Source organism: Cydia fagiglandana, chromosome 25, assembly GCF_963556715.1.
Source record: "Cydia fagiglandana chromosome 25, ilCydFagi1.1, whole genome shotgun sequence".
Taxonomy (NCBI): domain Eukaryota; kingdom Metazoa; phylum Arthropoda; class Insecta; order Lepidoptera; family Tortricidae; genus Cydia; species Cydia fagiglandana.
The window spans coordinates 4,619,341-4,640,616 of NC_085956.1; the positions used below are offsets into that span (position 1 = coordinate 4,619,341).

The window sequence follows — 21,276 nt, forward strand, 5'->3', positions numbered from 1 at the left end:
TTATACGTCATAGTTTTGTAGAAGTTGGACGTTTAAAATAACACTTGCACTGCGTGGGCTATCAAAATCGCGGCAGACTTTTCTTGGCAACTCTATCGTTTTTATCGCATGCTCTTCACACCGCTGCTTAAAAGATAACTCAGGTCACCGATCACCGATCAGCCGTCATAGAAAATTACATGTCGGATGCCTCGGCCCGGGCACGGCCCAGTCTAGCGTGAGTCCTTAAAACACGCCGATGGGATTTATTTATTAATCTGTGATTTTATCGCATAATAAAATCGTAAAGTTTACGGCACGTCACTGCGATTCCGCACCGTCAGCGTATTTTGAGCAGCAGGGCTATAACCGCGAAAATTGAAGTTCGCAAATTGCGGGGATTTTTCTCTGTCACTCAAATTACGCCTTCATTGGAGTAAAAGAGAAAGATCCCCGTAATTTGCGAATTTCGGTTTTTGCGGTAGCCGCTCTGTGTGGATCTCGGAGTAATTAACAATGGAGCCTCCATTAACAGGCATTCCCCTCTGTCGAAAATAGGCGGCCAATGGTCAACCATATGTATGGACTGACGTTTATCTGACATGACGTACCTATACATTTGATGTGCCCCTCCCCCGCAAAAAACGGCAGACTATTTTGTACCGAAAATTTTAGGCATGGCGTCTCCGTTGTTAATTACTCCGAGGTGTGGATGGCACGCAATAAACGGTGCGCTTACAATGCGTCACTGCGATGCCGTACCGTCACCGTTTTTAAGCAGCGGTGTGGTCGCACCTTTATGCACGAACTGGTCCGCAGGTGTCAGAGAAGGTCGTGTTTAGTGGATCACGCCAAATGTATAATGGCGGTTCTGCGTTTGAAGTGGTATGCTTTTTCGTCTACATGCGAAGTACGTATTGGAAAAAAACCAAATGGGTAAACTAGGAGCATCAAAAGTAGAGATCAGACTACGCGTTAAAAGTATAATAATCACTTAACAAAAAGGTATATGTCTCATATGTAAACCAATTGGACTGTGACAGGTACTTTTGAAAGCGAATTTTAGAGATACCGTCAACCGGGGTGAATAGGGATTACTGAGGAGAATGGGGACAAAACGGCCCCCAGATAGTTTAGGACTGAACCGAAATAGGTCGTGTTTCACCAATATTCTCAAAAATTGGGTTCCGAAAAGACTGAGAAACACCTAAATCTGCGTGTGATCAACTAAGGCCCACTTGCACCATTCCACTAACGCGGGGATAACCGGTTAAACCCTTAAACCAGTGTCAAATTGTACTAGTAACATTTTAACTCCAGGTTTAACCGGTTAACCCTGGGTTAGTGGAAGTGGCCCCAATGGTAACATTCCAATTCTAACCGCAGCTGCACTACCGGTACTGAACGCGTCGCTGTCATTGTCAATTTCCATAGTAAAATGAACAGTAATGCAGCTATCGTTGGAAATGGACTGTCACCTTAAGGGTGACTAAAGGTATTCCATCGTGATTTTCTGCTAATTTTCCCTATTCCACAGGGCGATGTCCAGAAAACATGATCACGAGGGCGGCGGCATCGACAGCATAACCATCTCCACAGGCGGCCAAGGCCAGAAAAAGATGAAGAAGAAAAAGCAAAAGCCCGCAAAGATCCACCTGGTCCACCCAGTCATGATGCAGGAGATGGAGCCCAAAGGTCGGGCGTTCGGGCGGACCCAGTCCTGGGTCATAGGAGAGAATGCCACGAGGAAGGGCAGGGGGATGATGGAGGATTTCTTGAGCATGGGGGATAAGGCGCTGGATGCCGTGGCAGAGCATGCCGTGAAGAGTGATGAAGAAGAGAATGGGATTGCGGATAAAAGTGGAGTCGAAGGTTGGTGGTGGTTGCATGTACTCTAGATTTTAGACGTTTGTTCTGAGTCATATTCGCGGAAACATTTTGTAAAGTGACAGTAGAATGTGATAGTGTTTCCAGTTATTTATTTGCATAGGGAAACAGACAGCATATAATTACACCTAAAGTTAAAAGAATTAAGTTAATACAATTGCCAGAACAGTTTCCACTTATGGGTAACACAATTATTGGTCTGAGTGAAGTAACATGCACTTATATAAATTAACAAGGCAATTACAAACTAAACCTAAAGATTATACAATTAATGACAAAAGACTACAATTAATACCAAATGACAAAACTTATCTGGTAGAAGTGGGTAGAAGCAGTACTGATAATTCCGCTGCTCGATGGTAGATTTCGACTACGAAAATAATAGTCGCATTGGTACTAAAACTGATGTATGGAGTGAGCACTCTATGTATTTTTTTCTCTATGATGATGTTAATGATCAGATTGATAATTCGTTAAGATATTTTTAACTTATTTAAGCTACACCACATTACAATTGGGATACCTAATAGTTAAGTATAATTTCAGGAACAAAACATCCTTGAACAATACTGGTAAATACATTGGAAATGCATTTGATTGCACTTGTGATATGCATCTTGACTTGCATTTGCATGTTATAAATATTCCTCAATATGCCATACAAGATGAAATAAGCATTTATTGCATGTAATAAGTATTCTTCTATACTAAGTATCGATTGCAATTTGCAATAGTGCATGAAATATATATAGATATTACATTTTTTTACTATTGAATTTTATGTGATCGTTTTACCAAAATATCAATGTATCAACCAAAACTAGTGATATTGTTATTAGGTATAAGACTTGTGTCGAGACCGTCGGAAAGTAGATGGCGCCCTGTAACCCCATATCTTATTTTGTCGTGACGAGGCTGTCAAGCGCTAATTTAAAAAAAAAGGAAAGTTAATATTAATCACAAAGCTTTTATAAATATATCGTGCAAAACATGAAACCAATCTACTTAGTGAAATGATATGATTTATTTCGACGTAAACAATATACCAATATACTGAGGAGACAGTATGAGTTACCTACATGAAAGATATAGATATATTATACATTTCTTGAGGGATCTTCACTCTTCAAGTATAATGTTCAGTAGAGGATTCCTGCTCCGTCTTCGCAAGTTCGCATTTTCCAAAAGCTTTGATACGTCGTCTGGTACCTTATGGAGATAGCTCTTATCACATAAATTTGGACTTTAACTTTCAGCCAAAAAATTATTTATGAATATGCCTTTCCCCATTCTACTTAGTGAAATCTTCTCCATTTTAAATGCATTTGAAATTCGCATGAGCATGCATTATACATTACATCATTAAACTGCATTTTATAAACGTTGTATTTTAACGATTTTTTAATTAAAATTTCTAACGGACTTTTATTTTACGATTAAAACACCTCCTAAGACATGTAAGTATATAATTATTTTCGAGAACATTCTTAACGATGAATAAATTATTGAATTTCACTTCCGTGTCTAATAGCTATATGTCTAGACGACCTAGATTGTTATATAGGTTCATAATGCAAATTAAGCATCATAAAATTATCATCCGGCCCGGTCTAGCGTGAGTCATCCTTTACATGACCAATAGAGGAATAACACTTAATTTGTGATATTTTTAAACGACTTCAATTCCAAAAGGAGGTCCTGTATTCGTTGGTTTTTTTTAAATAGTTTATTCAATACATATGAAAAAGGATCCTAAGACGATTGATGCATCGCATTTGCATTGACGAAAAACGTTTAGTGTTACGCTTAGATCACGATAAAACAAATTTATTATAATAATATAATAAGTATTAGTAAGTTTAGTATAATAAGTTTAATATAGTACCTAAGTTATTCATTTTTCCATACTTAGAGACTTGACCACATAGTTTGCGTGAAGCCAACGGAACGCATTAATTGCATGATGCCGCGCAGTCTATGTGGTCAAGCCTTTATACTTAATCCATTAAATACAAAGAAGGAACTTGTTTCATTATCTGTGGTTCGTCTTCTATAACATTCTTCTAATTTTAGAGCAAAGAGGCAAAAAGAAGAAGAAGAAGAAGGCCATCCTGAAGCTACTGATCCTCGGAGCCGTGCTGAAAGCCAAGATCGGGACATTGCTGCAAATTCTGTCCTTCAAATTGCAGGTACTTTATTTGTGACGTTATCTATGAAAAGGGACCTTATTGGATGCTCCGATATAAATACAATGCCGCGCGACGCTGAGCGGCGTAAGCGCCATCGACAATACGGTCCCTTTTCGTAGATAATGCCCCATTTATTTAATAACAGTTTCCCCCAATGAGGTTTTCCGCGATCGAGATTTTCACTAGATGGCAGCACCGTGGCGAGAGGTCTTTTTGACAGCTGCTGTCAAAATCCCCCAATAAAAAAATGGTTAAACATGTTTGGTAGATTATGACAGCTAGACCTCTCGCCACGGTGCTGTCATCTAGTGAAAAACTCGATGACGGATGCCGTAATTGATTTCCACTCATTTTGAGTAACTGACCTGCTAGCATTGACATATATCTCAGGACGGGCCTTACGGCCATTAAGAATGGTACTAATTCAGCGGTGTCACTCACGAATTCGAGCCAATCGTGCAGTCTAATGGCTCCTCTACACGATGGTCCTGCGCCGGCCACTCCAAAGGACGCAACCATGCGGTAGAATGAGATATCAATATCACTTGCTCCCTCTAACGCTTAAGTGCGTCCCATGGAGTGGCCGGCGTTGGCCCATCGTGTAGAGGAGCCATAATGCCACAACGCGATGGCGTGTACGTGACATTGCTGAACTAGCTGGGACATCAGTTAGCCAGTGACGGCTCCTCTACACGATGGGCCAACGCCGGCCACTCCAAAGGACGCAACCATGCGGTAGAATGAGATAGCAATATCACTTGCTCCCTCTAACGCTTAAGTGCGTCCCATGGAGTGGCCGGCGTTGGCCCATCCTGTAGAGGAGCCCTGAAACCTGTGTCGAGACGTCGGTAAATAAAGGTAATTGAATAAATTTCGCGTTAAATGTGAGTTAATATTGCTGAACGTATGTTTAGTTTTAATTTAAATTTTAGATTAATTATTTTGTTGTTACTTTTATTTTTGTATACCTCACAAGACTGCATAGGATTGCTGAACTAGCACCATTCTTAAGGTGCCCACTGATTATCGCCCGCCGGATATCGGCCTGTCAGTTAAAAAGTTAGAAGCAAAGACAGCTCCGAACAACTGACAGGCTGATATCGTCCGGCGAACTGGTAAACTGTGGGCCGCTTTAGTGTACGTAAGGCCCGTCTTTAGATATATGTCATTGGACAATTTTTACGATAGGTATACGTGGCCTGTCAGTCACATATTCATTTCTACCTATAAGCGCCACTTGCACCATCCCACTAACCCGGGGTTAACCGGTTAAACCGTTAACCCAGTGTCAAATAGTACTGGTAACAATGGTAACTCTATGTTTATTTTGTTAACCTCGGGTTAGTGAATAGTGCAATGCAAGTGGCCCTAAGGCCCACTTGCACCATCCCACTAACTCGGAGTTAAGCGGTTTAACCGTCAACCCAGTGTCAAATTGTACTGGTAACCATGGTAACTCCAGGTTTAACCGGTCAACCCCGAGTTAGTGGAATGGTGCAAGTGGGCCTAAATAGAATAAGTGATGAGTTGATGACTTCCACAGTTAGTAAATATTTTAATTTTTTAACCAGAAAAAACAATAAATATTTTTTTTAACGATTGGAAAATGACAAATGTGTAATGTTTTTATCTCAATCGAAGGGCGTAAACATCGATTACCCTGAAGTCTTAGTTAGAGTTAGACCAAGAAAAGTCTGCAACGATTTTGATCGCACTCTCAGTGCAAGTGTTATTTTAAACGTCACACTTCTATGAAATTCTGACGTATAAATAACACTTGCACTGCGTACGCTATCAAAATCGTTGCAGACTTTTCTTGGTCTAACTCTATTAGTATACGCTTCACGCATAGTCACACAAGAAAGTGGATGAACGATGGACGATGAGTGTTATGGACTTAGCAGTGAAATTACTGGACCGTAAAAGATGTGATTCATTTATGGCGACATGTCTGTCGACCATCATTTAAAGAGGGCGTGATCAAATACAATTAGGGTCAATTGCACCATTCGCTAACCCGGGTTTAAGTGCCCATCAACGTACTCAATAGCGCCACTGTTAAATAATTGTAATTATGTATTTAAATTTAACGATACATACGACCGGTCTGGCCTAGTGGGTAGTGACCCTGCCTATGAAGCCGATGGTCCCGGGTTCGAAACCTGGTAAGGGCATTTATTTGTATGATGATACAGATATTTGTTCCCGAGTCATGGTTGTTTTCTACGGATTTAAGTATTTGTATATTATATATATCGTTGTCTAAGTACCCACAACACAAGCCTTCTTGAGCTTACCGTGGGGCTTAGTCAATTTGTGTAAAAATGTCCTATAATATTTATTTATTTAATATTTATTTATAAAGTGGATGAACGATAGACGATGAGTGTTAGGGATTTAGCAGTGAAAGGCGTGATCAATTACATAGGGTCACTTGCACCATTCACTAACCCGGGGTTTAGAGCCCATCTACGTGCTTACTAGCTGGTAAATTCAATATATATATATATATATATGTATTTCAGAAATTAATGTTACAGGAGACGCAAATTAAATCAATGTTTTTGGATTGTTTATTTATTCTGTGATTATGCTAAATTGAATGTAGTTAAAAACAAACAATAAGATATTCTATCGTAGTTATGAATCAAGTCAAACTGACAATCGCTATAGGCCACGTGTATGAACTATAGGGGGCAGCATTTGATCATCTCGGCCCCACCTTATTTTTTTTAGTTCATACTGCTTATGTAACACATCTTTAATTATTTATTTTTGCAGGTTAAATTCTTCATTCTGGCGCTGATCGGTCTGGGCATCAACTTGGCGCGGTTCTGGATCGACGTGAAGAAACAGCATCAACCCCCGCAGAAGGTCTGTTTCATTTAATACCTCAACTTTAACGCTACGTCTTAAAAAGCGAACAACTCGCGACGCGGCGCGGCGCGGCGGGCCCAAGGCGTTCGCGTTCGCAACGAGATCGCCCACGTTGCAGTGTTGGCTGAAACGTTAATGCAATTGAAAATGTTAACCATTATAAATTGAATCGTAAACTGTAATCGTCCGTTACGGTATAAGGTTCAATTTATAATGGTTAATGACCAACATTTTTCAATTGCATTAACGTTTCGGCCAACACTGCCACGTAGGACACTTCTAGAGGCATAGGCGTGCCCAGCATTTTTTAAAGGGTGGGGCAGAAATAGGGTTACGTGCCTAAATTGTTCCTAAAAGTTTTTAGGTTCTCGTCAGACCACAGACCAGGGTGGGGCAAGTTGCCCCACTTGCCCCACCGTGCGTACGCCTATGTCTATAGGTATCAAAGGATTGATTCAACCCGCGTCGCATCGCTTCGCTTCCCGTTCGCGTGTTGTTCGCCTACGTATAGTTCGTTTTTTTTAGCATTAGAAAGAACTCCGCAGAAGGAACCGTGCAATTTTTATCAGGGTCGTTAATTGTTAATATGTAATTATTGAATTATCTAATGTAGCATGGTCAATATATATAATTTACTTCAAATTGTTACCGCTAAAAGTGCCAGATTTAGAACCACAAGCGAACTTCTGTGAAGTTCTTTCTAATGCTAAAAAAACGGACTATAGTACGCTGCGTAACTAAATGCGTATGCATTGCCATGCCAATGTGATGGGATGCAGCCTACACAACAGTGGCGGTGCGTCCATAAAAGCCGATTCCAACCGGCTTGCCTGTTTTTGGACATTTGAGCAGAGTTGTAAAAGGAAATATGTAAGCCAAGTTAGCCCCGGCTTGCCTATGGATATGTTTGACGCGCCGCCACTGCTACACAATCCGGATCCCTTTGTTTGACATAATTATTGAAAGTCATGTTATGATTGTGAGATTATCATTAAGCATAATTCTAAAACCGTTAACTTCTCGGGATTTTCGCAAGGTTCTCCTATAGGTAGGTTAGGTTTGTTTTATGGCAATCCTGCAAAATTACGCGTATCTGAGACTTTATACAATAGAAACCCTGTTTCTTCATATACCAAAATAGATATAAGTAGTTATAAGAATATTACGGCACTATTGATGGTTATCAACCATATAGAAACATACAAATAGAAATTGTTTATTGACCTAAACTACTTTACTCGCATGACAGAACATACCTATAATTTCAATCCATCGAAATTTCTAATACAAATTTCACCATCCATAGATATGTAATTTGTACAATTCAGTTATTCGAATGTATAGGTATGTGCTTATTATCGATATAACGGTGGGATATCGATTTTCAAACCATGTCGAAGTTATTTGAAAGTACGATAACTATGAAAATAGCCTTTTTTGTACCGTTATAACTTCAGATGGTAGGTTTGGTAAGTACATAACTGACAATACATCCATAGTATCTGAATGTACAGTTACCATTAGATATATCAGAGCGGCCGAGGTGGTCAAAAATATCTGAACGCGCACTCTAACGGCTTGACAATGAAGACGCTTTAGGGGCTATTCATAAATTACGTCATTTCAAATTAGGGGGGGGGGGTCTGGACATCGGATGACGGTAGCATGAAGTAAGAGGAAATGGGTCATTTGAAGCATGATTTTTGGATGATTATAGGGGGGGGGGGTCAATATCCTCAAAAATCGATGACGTAATTTATGGACAGCCCCTTAGCCGCTCCGATATCTGATGGCGACTACACTCGCGCACCGAGGATTTCGCACTATTGCCCGACTGTGAATTCGTTTCTGCTTCATTACCTCTAATACATCCGTAACTATGCCATTTCATAGTGTGAGGCTTAGTTTTAGTTCTATATGTACCTACCTACCTAAAATCGTAATTATTAACTTGGACTTTAGATACGATACCTACGTAGTGTAGTATTTATTGTCTAAATGTAAAAATACATGTATATTGTATAAAGTTCAATTCCATTTAAAAACTAAACTCATTTGTACGAGTACGAGTAAGTAAATTAAAAACCGGGCAAGTGCGAGTCGGACTCGCGCACGAAGGGTTCCGTACCATAAAGCAAAAAAAAAAAAACGGAAAAAAATGCAAAAAGAAAACGGTCACCCATCCAAGTACTGACCACGCCCGACGTTGCTTAACTTTGGTCAAAAATCACGTTTGCTGTATGGGAGCCCCACTTAAATCTTTATTTTATTCTGTTTTTAGTATTTGTTGTTATATTAGCGGCAACAGAAATACATCATCTGTGAAAATTTCAACTGTATTAGCTATCACGGTTCGTGAGATACAGCCTGGTGACAGACAGACGGACGGACGGACGGACGGACGGACAGCGAAGTCTTAGTAATAGGGTCCCGTTTTACCCTTTGGGTACGGAACCCTAAAAATTCTTCATTAACAACCTATAGAAATGCAAAGAATTTTGATGAAAAGCTGTTGTAAGCTTGTAACACCTTCACCATAGCAATTACGATAATGTAACGTTTCGCCATAGCCCATAATTAATAATTAGTTACTCAGTGTTATTTATCATTTCTTTATTGCTACTTCGCTACACACTACAATGTAGTGGTACAGTGAACGCAATTTCTAATAGTTTGCTATAGTTTCTGCTGTGTTGCTATCATTGCTGCGAACCTAGCCGCTACCATACAATCAAAGTTACATTCTCATTATAAAACGACATTCTAAGTTCTAAAATTAAAAAATATTACATTTTGATTCTGTGTATGGTACTACTAGATTTTAACCGACTTCAAAAATAAAGGAGGAGGTTATAAATTCGACCGTTTTTTAGTGTTCCGTACAAAACTTTGTTTACGGAACACTTATTTTGTATGTATGTACCTTATAACTTCGTCATTGGTGAACCGATTTGGAAATATTTTTTTTTGTTTGAAGGTATATAGTTCCAAGAAATTATATACTTTTAGTCGACAGGTATCTGAAATCGCATGCGATCTGTTGCAACATTTGTAGAGGCCTTTGAAAACAAAAATCTTAACAAATTATACACCTATACGGCTCCCATCAGTTTGGCATTGATATAAACGCTATCGTGAACTTAATTTACTTTCTATGCATCTCGCTCGTACTGACATACGGCTCGATTCGGGAAATGATTAAGAGATGCACTAGATATGAAATAGTAAAGATATGTGACGTTCCACGACAAAAGGTACCTTATGGCGGCTGGCGCTAACGTCGCATAGCGCCGCAATAATATTGGAGCGACGTTAATAATCGTAAGCGCCAACCGCCATAAGGTACCTTTATCCGTGGGACGTCACATATCTTTACTATATCGTATCTAGTTAATCTCTAATTCACTTTCCGAATCAGGCCGTTGGGGATTCGAACTTTAAGATACCTACCTACGTCAATTAAGAGATCTTGAAACGATATGGATTAGATGTGTCAATGTCAAAAGTGACGTACATGTTGAAGAAACGTCACATCTGACACTGACATAATTTATCTAATCCATATCGTTTTTATATCTACTAATTGACGTATCTTAAAGTTAGAATCATGCCGTTTGTTTTATAAGGTGTATATAGTGATGTCAAAAACCATATTCACTCATGTTTTCGCTTTTCATATCCCACTTAATGAATACGAATGGTTAACGGTATTCGTATCACGAAAGAAAGTGCTTACTACCGCGACCTTAATCTTTAGATTAAATATAATAATTAACTGAATAAAACATGCGTGCGCGCATATTAATTTGATGAAACGCTACCCAGTCTAGCGAATATGATCTCTATGTGATTGTGTTAAGGTTGATTTGTATAGTAGGAAAGTACGTGGGAAAGGGTAAGGATTAGTAGTTGTATGAAGGATGTATGATAACGGATATATTTATAGGTACTTCGTCTTAGGATTATAAAGAAAAAGAGGTATACGGTTAAATTAAACACTTTCTTTAGAATTTTAAGGCGGGATTCCACTAGTGTGCGGCACTTTAAAAAAGCACTTTCTTTAGAAACTTAAGGTGGTATTCCACCAGGGTGCGGCACTGGGCGGCACAAGCACACTCGTGGAATTTCGCCTTTATAGACTTAGGTACATACCTACTTCAAAAGTTTTGAAGTAACAAAAGTCGAACTATACAATACGGACACGTAATAGGACACCTAAAAAAGGAAGTAATTAGAGTAAGACCAACAAAAGTCTGCAGCGATTTTGATAGCCCACGCAACAAGTTTATAACATCGTCATTTCATAGAAGTTTGACGTTTAAAATAACACCTGCACTGCGTGGGCTATCAAAATCGCTGCAGACTTTTCTTGGTTTAACTTTATCAAAAAAATTACGAGTAGGTATAAGAACCAGACACCATCAGTAATTTTGTCATTATTTTTAACACGTTGACTGAGGGGGTGTTACCTCTATCAGGAGTGGCTCACTCCGCGATTTCGTCGCTTTGCTACAGGTAGATAAAAGTACATCCGTTCGACCCCAATTTTGGGGTTTGCCATAAGCCGCGCGTGGCGCTGTCGCCACCTAGCGGCGATATGTGTGCTGATCGTGACAGACGCGTTTTGTTAAAGAGTGAGTCTTCTGTACCTACGAGTAGTACTATTATTTATTCTGTCCCTCTACCCTCCATATGTACAGTCACCTGCAATAATATGTTACACAACGAAAGCCGCCAAAATATCTGACACGATCTTATTTGTAGAGCCATAAGAGCAACTGCCGTATTCGAACTTCAAGATATTCACAAGAGACGACACGTACTAGGTCCATTCTAGATACGTTATAGTTTAGATATCAACTAGTTCTCTTTTGCAGCGCAATTCGGGCAACCAATGTCACTTTTACGTTAGATAGAGTAAGATATCTATTAGATGTGAATTGGATCTCTAAGTCATATCCTGTAGAAATCGTTCAAGAGTATCTCCAGAATCGCGCAAATGTCAAATTTGACAGGTTAGATCTTAAACATATCGTTATCGTATCTTGGTGATGTCTAAAAGATGTCTAATCGATGTCTACTTATTTCAAAATCCGAATCGGGCCCCAAGTCACATATTTTTGCGGCCTTCGGAGAGTATCATATTATTGCAGGCGACTGTACGACCTTGTATAACTACCTACTACCACAGAATAAATAATAGTACTAGATACAGAAGACTCACTCACTAACAAAACGCGTCTGTCACGATCAGCACACATATCGCCGCTAGGTGGCGACAGCGCCACGCGCGGCTTATGGCAAACCCCAAAATTGGGGTCGAACGGATGTACTTTTAGCTACCTGTAGCAAAGCGACGAAATCGCGGAGTGAGCCACGCCTGCTACTACCCACATATCTCAGTCGACAGACTGGGTGCATCCCACCGCCGCATGAAGGTCTCGAGGTCAGCTTGCACTTTCTCTGCATTGATGCACCTAGCGATGCCGGCGATAACTTGAAATAAAGGCTGTACAGTCAGCAGCAGAAGTTGCTAAGCGGGCGAGGTGTTCAAAATGGCTACAAATATAATGACCACCAGAAAATACTTTGGTACCCTAAATAAAAAAATCATGCTTACCAAAAAACATTATTGAACACCAAAAAAATACGGCCTAAAAATACAAAAGCACCACCATTTTAATTACGACTGCACTTCAAATTGTATTCAAATACCAAATATATTGAATGATCACCAAAAATCATTAATGATCACCAAATCTTGAAGACCAAATTAATGCGATATTTTCACCTAAATAAACCACTATGATTACCAAAAAATGTATACATATTAACAAATAAAGTAAACTGATGCAAAAATTACTAGCCCCTCTCGCTCATACCCCCGTAGCCCGCACCGCATACCTACCTAACCTAATACGAAACGAAATGCTACTAGAAAAGTGGGTTAGGTTAGGTTTGAACTGCGACCTTTACAGAAACGAATTGCTACAATAAAAGTGGGTTAGGTTAGGTTTGAACTGCGACCCTTGCAGAAAAGAAATGCTACTAGAAAAGTGGGTTAGGTTAGGTTTGAACTGCGACCCTTACAGAAAAGAAATGCTACTAGAAAAGTGGGTTAGGTTAGGTTTGAACTGCGACCCATGCAGAAACGAAATGCTACCAGAAAAGTGGGTTAGGTTAGGTTTGAACTGCGACCCTTGCAGAAAAGAAATGCTACTAGAAAAGTGGGTTAGGTTAGGTTTGAACTGCGACCCTTACAGAAACGAAATGCTACTAGAAAATTGGGGGTTAGGTTAGGTTAGAACTGAGACTGTTACAGAAATAAAATGCTACAAGAAAAAGGTGACGAAGTGGATTAATTAATTTAATAGGATAACGGTATATTAAATATTTGCACATTTTAAATTATATCTTTGGGTTTACAATGATTATTTTGGAGTCATTTGCTTTAATAGGATAGCAAGATTTAAAAATTTGGTTATAATTTTACATTAAAATGGAGTTCTAATTTTGGTGGTCATTTACTATTTTTGGGTGTACAATGATTATTTTGGTGTCATTTTCTTTAATAGGATAGCAAGATGTAAAAATTTGGTTATCATTTCACATTAAAATGGGGTTTGAAATTTGGTAATCATTTACTATTGTTGGGTTAATAATGATTAGTTTGGTGTCATTTCCTTTAAAAGGATAGTAAATTGTAATAATTTTGGTAATCATTTCACATTAAAATGGTGTTATAATTTTGGTGATCATTCATTATTTTAGGGTGGTAAAATATATTTTTTTGGTATTAAATTTTACTAAATCTGGTGATCAGTTAAATAGCAGCCGTTCAAAATTACCTCCAAAATTACCTTTTTCTCTTTAGGGGTCATCCATTAATTACGTCACACGTTTAGGGGTGAGAGGGGGTCAAGAAAATATGACATGTTGTGACATGGGGGAGGGGGAAGTCATAAACATTGTGACGTAATTTTAACTTCATCACTATTCGGGCGTTTTCGGAAAAAAATATTTGGGTAAAATATCACTGTCCTACGACTTTGGTATACTTTTTTACCGTCAAATACTGTTTTAAAGTGTACTACATGTATACAAAAATTGTAAAGTGATTTATTATCTGAGTATTTATGGTAAAAAAACTGATTAAATGGTACTTTAAGGTAAAGAAAATGTACAAAAACTGAAGAAAGGGAGATGATTTTTGAGTGTCCCATGCACACTTTGCATACTTTGGATCCAAATATTATATATCTGCCTCCTTCTAGGCCCGAACCTGGTTGTTGTGTGATAAGATCGTACCAGCCAAAATCTATTAAAAACCTTATTTTTTAGCACCTAAAGTAAAAATATGCATTAATGTTTAATTTATTGTTGTCCTTCAATATCGACGTAGTGGAAATTTCCACCAACGTCACGGAGTTTTTACCAACTTAGTAGCAAAAATCTACTAATATCATACGGATTTTTACATGATCGTAACATTATGTTCCTATACTTACCCGGTGTTTAGGTTTTACAAGGCAATTAGGCTCGAAAAAAGCTAGTGTAGGTTGTGCGTCACGATGTGCAGAAATTTGTTTTCCACAACGAACTGAATTAAACTGAAGATAAGGAGTCAATTATTGACTAAATATTTATGAATTACGTTAGATTATTATGTGTTGTATGATATCAAATAATTATAATTAAGAAAATTCAAACGATCAGACCGCTATTTCGCTTTATTAACCAACCGGCATGCCTACGTCACATCCAAAACGTTACGTGATGTATTAGTGGAACAAAAAAACGTGACGTATGGAATGAAAATGCACGATTTACATGCCGTCAGTTTAAGTTGCCAAAATATAGTAGGTAGAGTGATATTAAAAACACACAAATAATTTTATTCTAGCTATATTCTTCTAACTACTCGACCTACTAGTAATTACTTAGCGCCAGTGGCGGCTCGACCTAAGAAACGCTGGCAGGCGCAGGTTATGCTTTCGACTGCAGCAGTATTGCAGTACGACAATACTGCTAACTGCAAATATCAAAAAACTGAGCAGCAACATCTATTTTGATTTTGTAGCAGTAATGCAGTCGGCAGTATTATCGTGCTGCAATACTGCTGCAGTCGAAAGCATAATTACTGCAGGAAATTTCAAAATCTGTTAAGTTAAACTATAATAATAGGTATTAATTACTAAATTATTTAATTTAGTACAACATTAAGTAGGTATTAAATTAAGTAGCTATTTTCCGCACATGTAAACCCTTCATCTAGTTCCTAAACGCGATATTATGGTCCATAACGTCACTTTGTCCTACTGTGGCTGTGATTGATTTTATTAGAATTTATATTAATTTTTAGGATAATTGATACTGATTTCGATCTCATTTGCAAGAATAATATATGATAATTATTAAAAACAACTTTTTATAATACCTTTACCTTACGTTTTTTATAACAAAATGATTGCAAAGCAACAATTAAAACGAAAAATGTGACGTATTGGAAAGACTTCTTTAAATAACTTTATTCAGTGAACGCATATATTTAGTATGGAAACCGCCTTTAGGAACATTACCGTTCAAATTCTCGGGCCAAATTAGCACACATACAAAATTACGCCTACATTTAAATAAGACGACGCGTTTACAGAGCCTGTAATCAAAGCTGGTAAACAAAATAATAGTCATCTTTATTACACTAATGGTACATAGCTAAGTGTAGATGAAATGCATATAATGTCAATAACTACCAATCAGCGACATTAATCCGCTAATAATCTTCTTGCTGTACGTACTGGCCGCTGAGAGTTTGCGGTTCATATTTGATTAGAATATGACTTGGACAGGGATAGGTTTATGCCATACATTGAAGAACCAGTCAAATAATTCACGTATAATAATTTAATGCAGATTAAAAGATAACTAGTTAAAATGTTGTTATGAAATGACAGACTAACTCAACATAAGTAAATATATCATTGTTGTATAAATGTATTCCGCTATAATAAGTATTTTGTATATTTTATTATAAATTTGTATGGCAGTGCGAAGTCACGTTCAGGTATAGTCTGTCCGTTTATCTAAGATCAAGTACGCCATTGTAAATATATTATGGTAAACTTGATCTTAGAATTCGGATTGGCTATACAGCCTGCAAAATTTACATGGGTACACGAATCGGGTCAAAAATATTTGAATAGGCGGAGTCACAATAAATCCCCACTTTCAGTTCCAATGGAAATATTTTATATGTATATAGCCGGTCAAGCAAGTTTGTCGGTAGAAAAAGGTGCAAAATTAAAATTTTGTATGGGACCACACCCGTTCGCGCGCTAACATTTTCTAAATTTGCCGCTCTTTTATACTGACGGAAATGGCTTGAGAGAGAACCTACATATATGTGACGGTAGAGGGTAGATTCGAATGATCAACATTTTCAGATAATGTGTGTATTTGTTAAATTAATTCAGTGGAAGTGTATCTACATATAGGAGACCGGGTATGATTATCTCACGAGTTATATCTCATGAATAGAACATATTCTAGATATCTTTCCAGGCATCCACTTAATTTCATGTCTCTCTAATTGGACAGCTTTTTTCCATAGTTCTCTGCGAATAGCATCTTGTGGGAATCTGAATGGAAAGTAATGTAAAATGATAATATCAAATTTGATTATTAATTTGAATGAATGAGGTAGTTTTTTTACAGCTCCATCTCATGAAATAAAAAAGGAAAATACAAATCTGTAAGAAAGAATTCATTACCTACTACATTTATAATTATATAGAAAATACCTAAACCAAGCACAAGTTAATAAAATAGTCTACTTCATTTGGCATAACACCATCCCTATTATCCTCGCAATTTAAAAAGTCGTATGTTGTTATGAAAGTCGTATGCAGTTGTTACGTTTTAGCTTAGCACGGTAGTATTGAAAACAAATCGTCATGTTTATTCCAAATTTTACTGAAGTTATCTGTTTACTACAAGTGAAAAGTGATTCCACTATCCTTGGTATGAACTAAAATAATTTCTGCACCACTTCACGACACATGAAAACATTTTTAATTACAAAAAAACGTTGTTTTTATAAATCAATTTAGCCATCCGTCACTGACTGTCATCTCGGACGAACTGAAGTTGCGAATCGAATAGTTTGTAAGCACCGCCTACAATCGAATAGTTTACGTTGGGTCATAACTAAGCGGACAGAATACTTCCATGTATATCAGTTCGCTGAATACTTAGTATTGCAGTTGTTATTCGTTTTTAGAAAATTACAATTGTTTTGTATTTCAATAAATAAAAACTGGTTCACTTAAAACACTCCGATCTTCACTTAAAACCTGCCTAAAACTTGTAACGTAATGGATCGTCACATTCGCTGTCATTCAGTTTAAAGTGATTTATTAGGAATATAAATAATTTATATAGAAAGAAAGTAACATTTTCATAAAATATATAAATAGTAGATTTAATTCAACCCATTTTTAGTCAAAAAAAATTTTTTTTTGGTGTGTGGAATTCCATTACGTGACGGACTCTAATTCTAAAAACGCCCATTCATCAGTAACGAAAATTAACTTATATTTTTTTATTCGCTGTAAGTACATTTAAATAATGAGGTTTTGGAAGTAGGCAATTTTCGTTCCTAATTGGTTTTGTGCATTACATGCACATTAAAGTCGCGCCAAGTTATTTTTGAACACCTGGCCCGCTTAGCAACTTCTGCTGCTGACTGTATATGATAGACTAGATAAGTCTCCATAGTCTTTATCTAACGTGGGAACGTTTGCGATAGGTTTAAGCATAGACTAGGAATCATAGTTGCATGAAGTAATTGCTCTAAACTCTAGACCGAGTTTAGAGCAATTATTTAATGCAACCGATGATGCCAAAAATGCGGGGGTGCGCGGGAGGTGAGCGAGGTCCCGTGCCGTGATTGGTCCGTTTAAAGACACGGACGTCACACGAAGACACTTTCGACTCAAATATGGAGTAAAATTACCGTATGCGTGGCAGAGGGGGAAGCGCGACTGTGCTCAGTCTGGAGGATGTTTTGTCTGTGGCTAATACGTAATAACGTGCTAGTGCTAGTCAATCAGTGCTAACCCGTTAAATTAAGTGTATATTTTTTCCCTAAGAAATTAGCCTAAGAGCATGAAACGGTTTTTAATTATTTCTTTATGCCTTTTGGTAGCTACACACATTTTAAAAAACTGTTTTTTAGAGTTAGACCACAGATAAGTCTGCATCGATTCTAATAAGGCAATAACACACGCAGTGCAAGTATTAAGTACGTTTAAAATATCACTTGGACTTCGTGTGCTATTAAAATCGTTGCAGACTTCTCTTGGTCTTAACTCTAATCATCATCATCATCATCTCAGCCATAAGATGTCCACTACTGAACATAGGCCTCCCCCTTGTACCTCCATTTAACTCTAATACCTAATGTTCAATTATTCTTTAATTTCATATATTATTTTGTATTAACTAATGCAGCGGTTCTTAAACTTTTCTGGTGACGGAACCCTTTTGGAAAGCGAAATATTTGACGGAACCCCAAATTAAAAAATTTCGTTCGTCACTGATGTGGACCAGATATACCTATGGAAGTGCTGGTTTTTTTCTTATTATTACAAGTATTTTCGCGGAACCCCAACAGAGGCTTTGCGGAACCCTAGGGTTCCGCGGACACACACTTTGAGAATGGCTGACTAATGTGTCCCTAATATAACAAAATACATTCCTGTTAAAACAGAAGCGAGGCAAACAATTATTTCCTTAACTATCACCACTCGTGCAAGATGCATCGCGTGCAGTAGAAAGTGCAACGGTTGACACTAGTGCTGACCTTCGTTATGCCACGGGCGATAAAAGCGGAGCTGACTCATTCATACTTATCCTATGACATGACATTCATATTTGCAAATTGTATGAAAGTGAAATAATAATAGGGGGTATTAAATACTGCAATGTTCTGCCGCAAGAGTGCAGCACTAACGCTACGTCTTACGTAGGCGAACAACGCGCGAACGCGGCGCGGCGCGGCGCGGCGAAATCAATCCTTTGATGCCCATAGAAGTGTCCTACGAAAGCGATCTCGTTGCGAACGCGGTGCGGCGCGATTTGCACGCGAATGTCAGGCGGCGCGGCGCGGCGCGGCGCGGCGAAAGCGGCCGCCGCCGCGCGTTGTTCGCCTACGTAAGACGTAGCGTAAGCTAGCTATAGAATTAAATCGATCGATCAAATAAATGCCACAATGTATAGTTCGTAGGTTTCTAATAGAGCCCGACGGCTAATCCTATTGTCTATTGTTAAGTAAAACCGCTCGTGCCACGTGCCACAACCACCTGCATAAAAAGCACAGTACTTCGGTTTCTGAGCGCCGCCGAGTCGAAGGCTACAGAACCATTCTAAAATGTGTCATCGAGATGCGTAACAAAAGCGCGTTATCGGAGAGCGCACCTACACTGGTTTGTTGAGCGTTGGACTAGCCCGCGCTCAGGTGCCAAATAAAATAATTAAGACCCTTTTTTGCAGGTAAGTAGCACGTGCGGTTTTACTTAACAATAGACAATAGGATTAGCCGTCGGGCTCTATTAGAAACCTACGAACTATAACACAAGTCGCATTGAATGTCTAATCGGTGACGTATCAGATGGGTGCCTTAAGGACGATATTTTCTTTCCTTTCATTAAATTCCCATGATCCCATTCTCATATTATTTATTTTCATTGCGATCACTGCACTTTGAACATTAATGTAATGTCATTCTTTATTATAATTACCTACAGCTCTTATAAGAATGCTGTCGGATGCAAAGCTTTTTATAATTAAATTTACGAGTATTACCACGAAGAAGGCCATTAAACAACCAGAATCAGCCACATAGTAAATAGTACCTGTGTAAATGTTAATGCATACATTAATTACAAGTTACGCAATTTATCATCCTGACCTTTCTCCGCTTTCCGTGCCCCGTGCCCTAAACCGTGCATCCGTGACTGAGTGTAAGTATATTAATGCATTTGACGTATCAACATTAATATCGGAAACAAGTTAGACAAATCCGAAAAAAGGTTGTAAAAATAACACTTGAGTTGATATTAAATACCGAAAATGGGGTGAGTTGGGACAAATCCGAAGTTCAAACCTCAATAAAAGTTTCTTTTTATATCTGGCACGTAGATTGCAGCACTATATATGCACTTACTTAAAAAGTGTTCCGGTAGTATGAACTTTATTTTTTCAATGATAATCTGTCGTTTCATTTTATAGATTCGGTGTCGGCTCACCCCATAGTCGGTGTTGGAGGCGATAGGAACTGATTGAGATGGGACGATTGCTAGAATTTACACAATATTACAATAGCTTGAGAATAAGAGAATAAAGTGTTTACGCGACAATGTGATAACTCTGGCCTAAAATACCATCTCACCGTATTATCATGCCTCTCCTCACTCCTTTCATAACCTAACTACCCTCGTAATCCCTACTCACCCCAGTTTACGGTACTTAATTAAATTATAATTCATCAATAGTGCATTTTTGGCCCCATCAAACTGGGATACGATTATGAGTCAACTCACGTATGCGACGCTTTAATCTTATGTATGTATGTTTGTATGTCCGCATGCATATGGGTAAGAGGCACGGCCGGCCGCTTTCAGACCTGTTTGTCGACTGGTTGGTTAATTTGTTGTTTTACTTGACTTGTAGGTTTTTAGCTTGATAAGCCATTTAATTCATTGAAGAACGGCCTAGCCTAGTCGGTAGTGACCCTGCCTAAAGGCCAGTGTTGCCAACTTGGCATAATTGATGCCAGATCTGGCATATTTTCACTTGCTTTGGCACCAAAATTTTCCATTTAGCATCTGGCATATTTTTTAGCATAATTTAGTCTAAGCCAAGTTTGCACCAACTTGGCAGCAACAATAAGCGCCATCGCCTTATGTGGTTCATATTTTCATATGAATTTTGACTTTTGGGGACGGTTGGACGTCGACGGACTATATCAAGTTGGTCAAGCAGATCTTGTCAGTAGAAAAAGGCGGCAAATTTGAAAAATGTATGTGTTTTAAGTATCTAATTTCAAGTTGACATTTTAGCATTTTTTTTAGCATATTTCAAGAAACTTTGGCATAATTTTGGCATAATCTAGACATTAGTCTAGCATTTTTTCAAAATCCGAGTTGGCAACACTGCTAAAGGCTCCTCTTCACGTTGGGCCAACACCAACGCCAACGAGGGACGCATTTATGCGTTAGAGGGAGCAAGTGATATTGCTATCTCATTCTACCGCATGGCTGCGTCCCTCGTTGGCGTTGGCCCA

At 38.4% G+C, this 21,276-nt stretch overlaps 1 protein-coding gene across 1 annotated transcript in view; it reads left to right on the forward strand.

Moving 5' to 3' along the window:
- The window catches only part of LOC134677059 (uncharacterized), a 46,493-nt gene that overhangs the window by 15,222 nt on the left and 9,995 nt on the right, over positions 1 to 21,276 (forward strand). Inside the window, exons 3-5 of the mRNA XM_063535497.1 lie at positions 1,517 to 1,851; positions 3,940 to 4,055; positions 6,837 to 6,929. Coding sequence (XP_063391567.1) covers positions 1,517 to 1,851; positions 3,940 to 4,055; positions 6,837 to 6,929 — 544 coding nt within the window. The remainder of the gene's footprint in view (positions 1 to 1,516; positions 1,852 to 3,939; positions 4,056 to 6,836; positions 6,930 to 21,276) is intronic.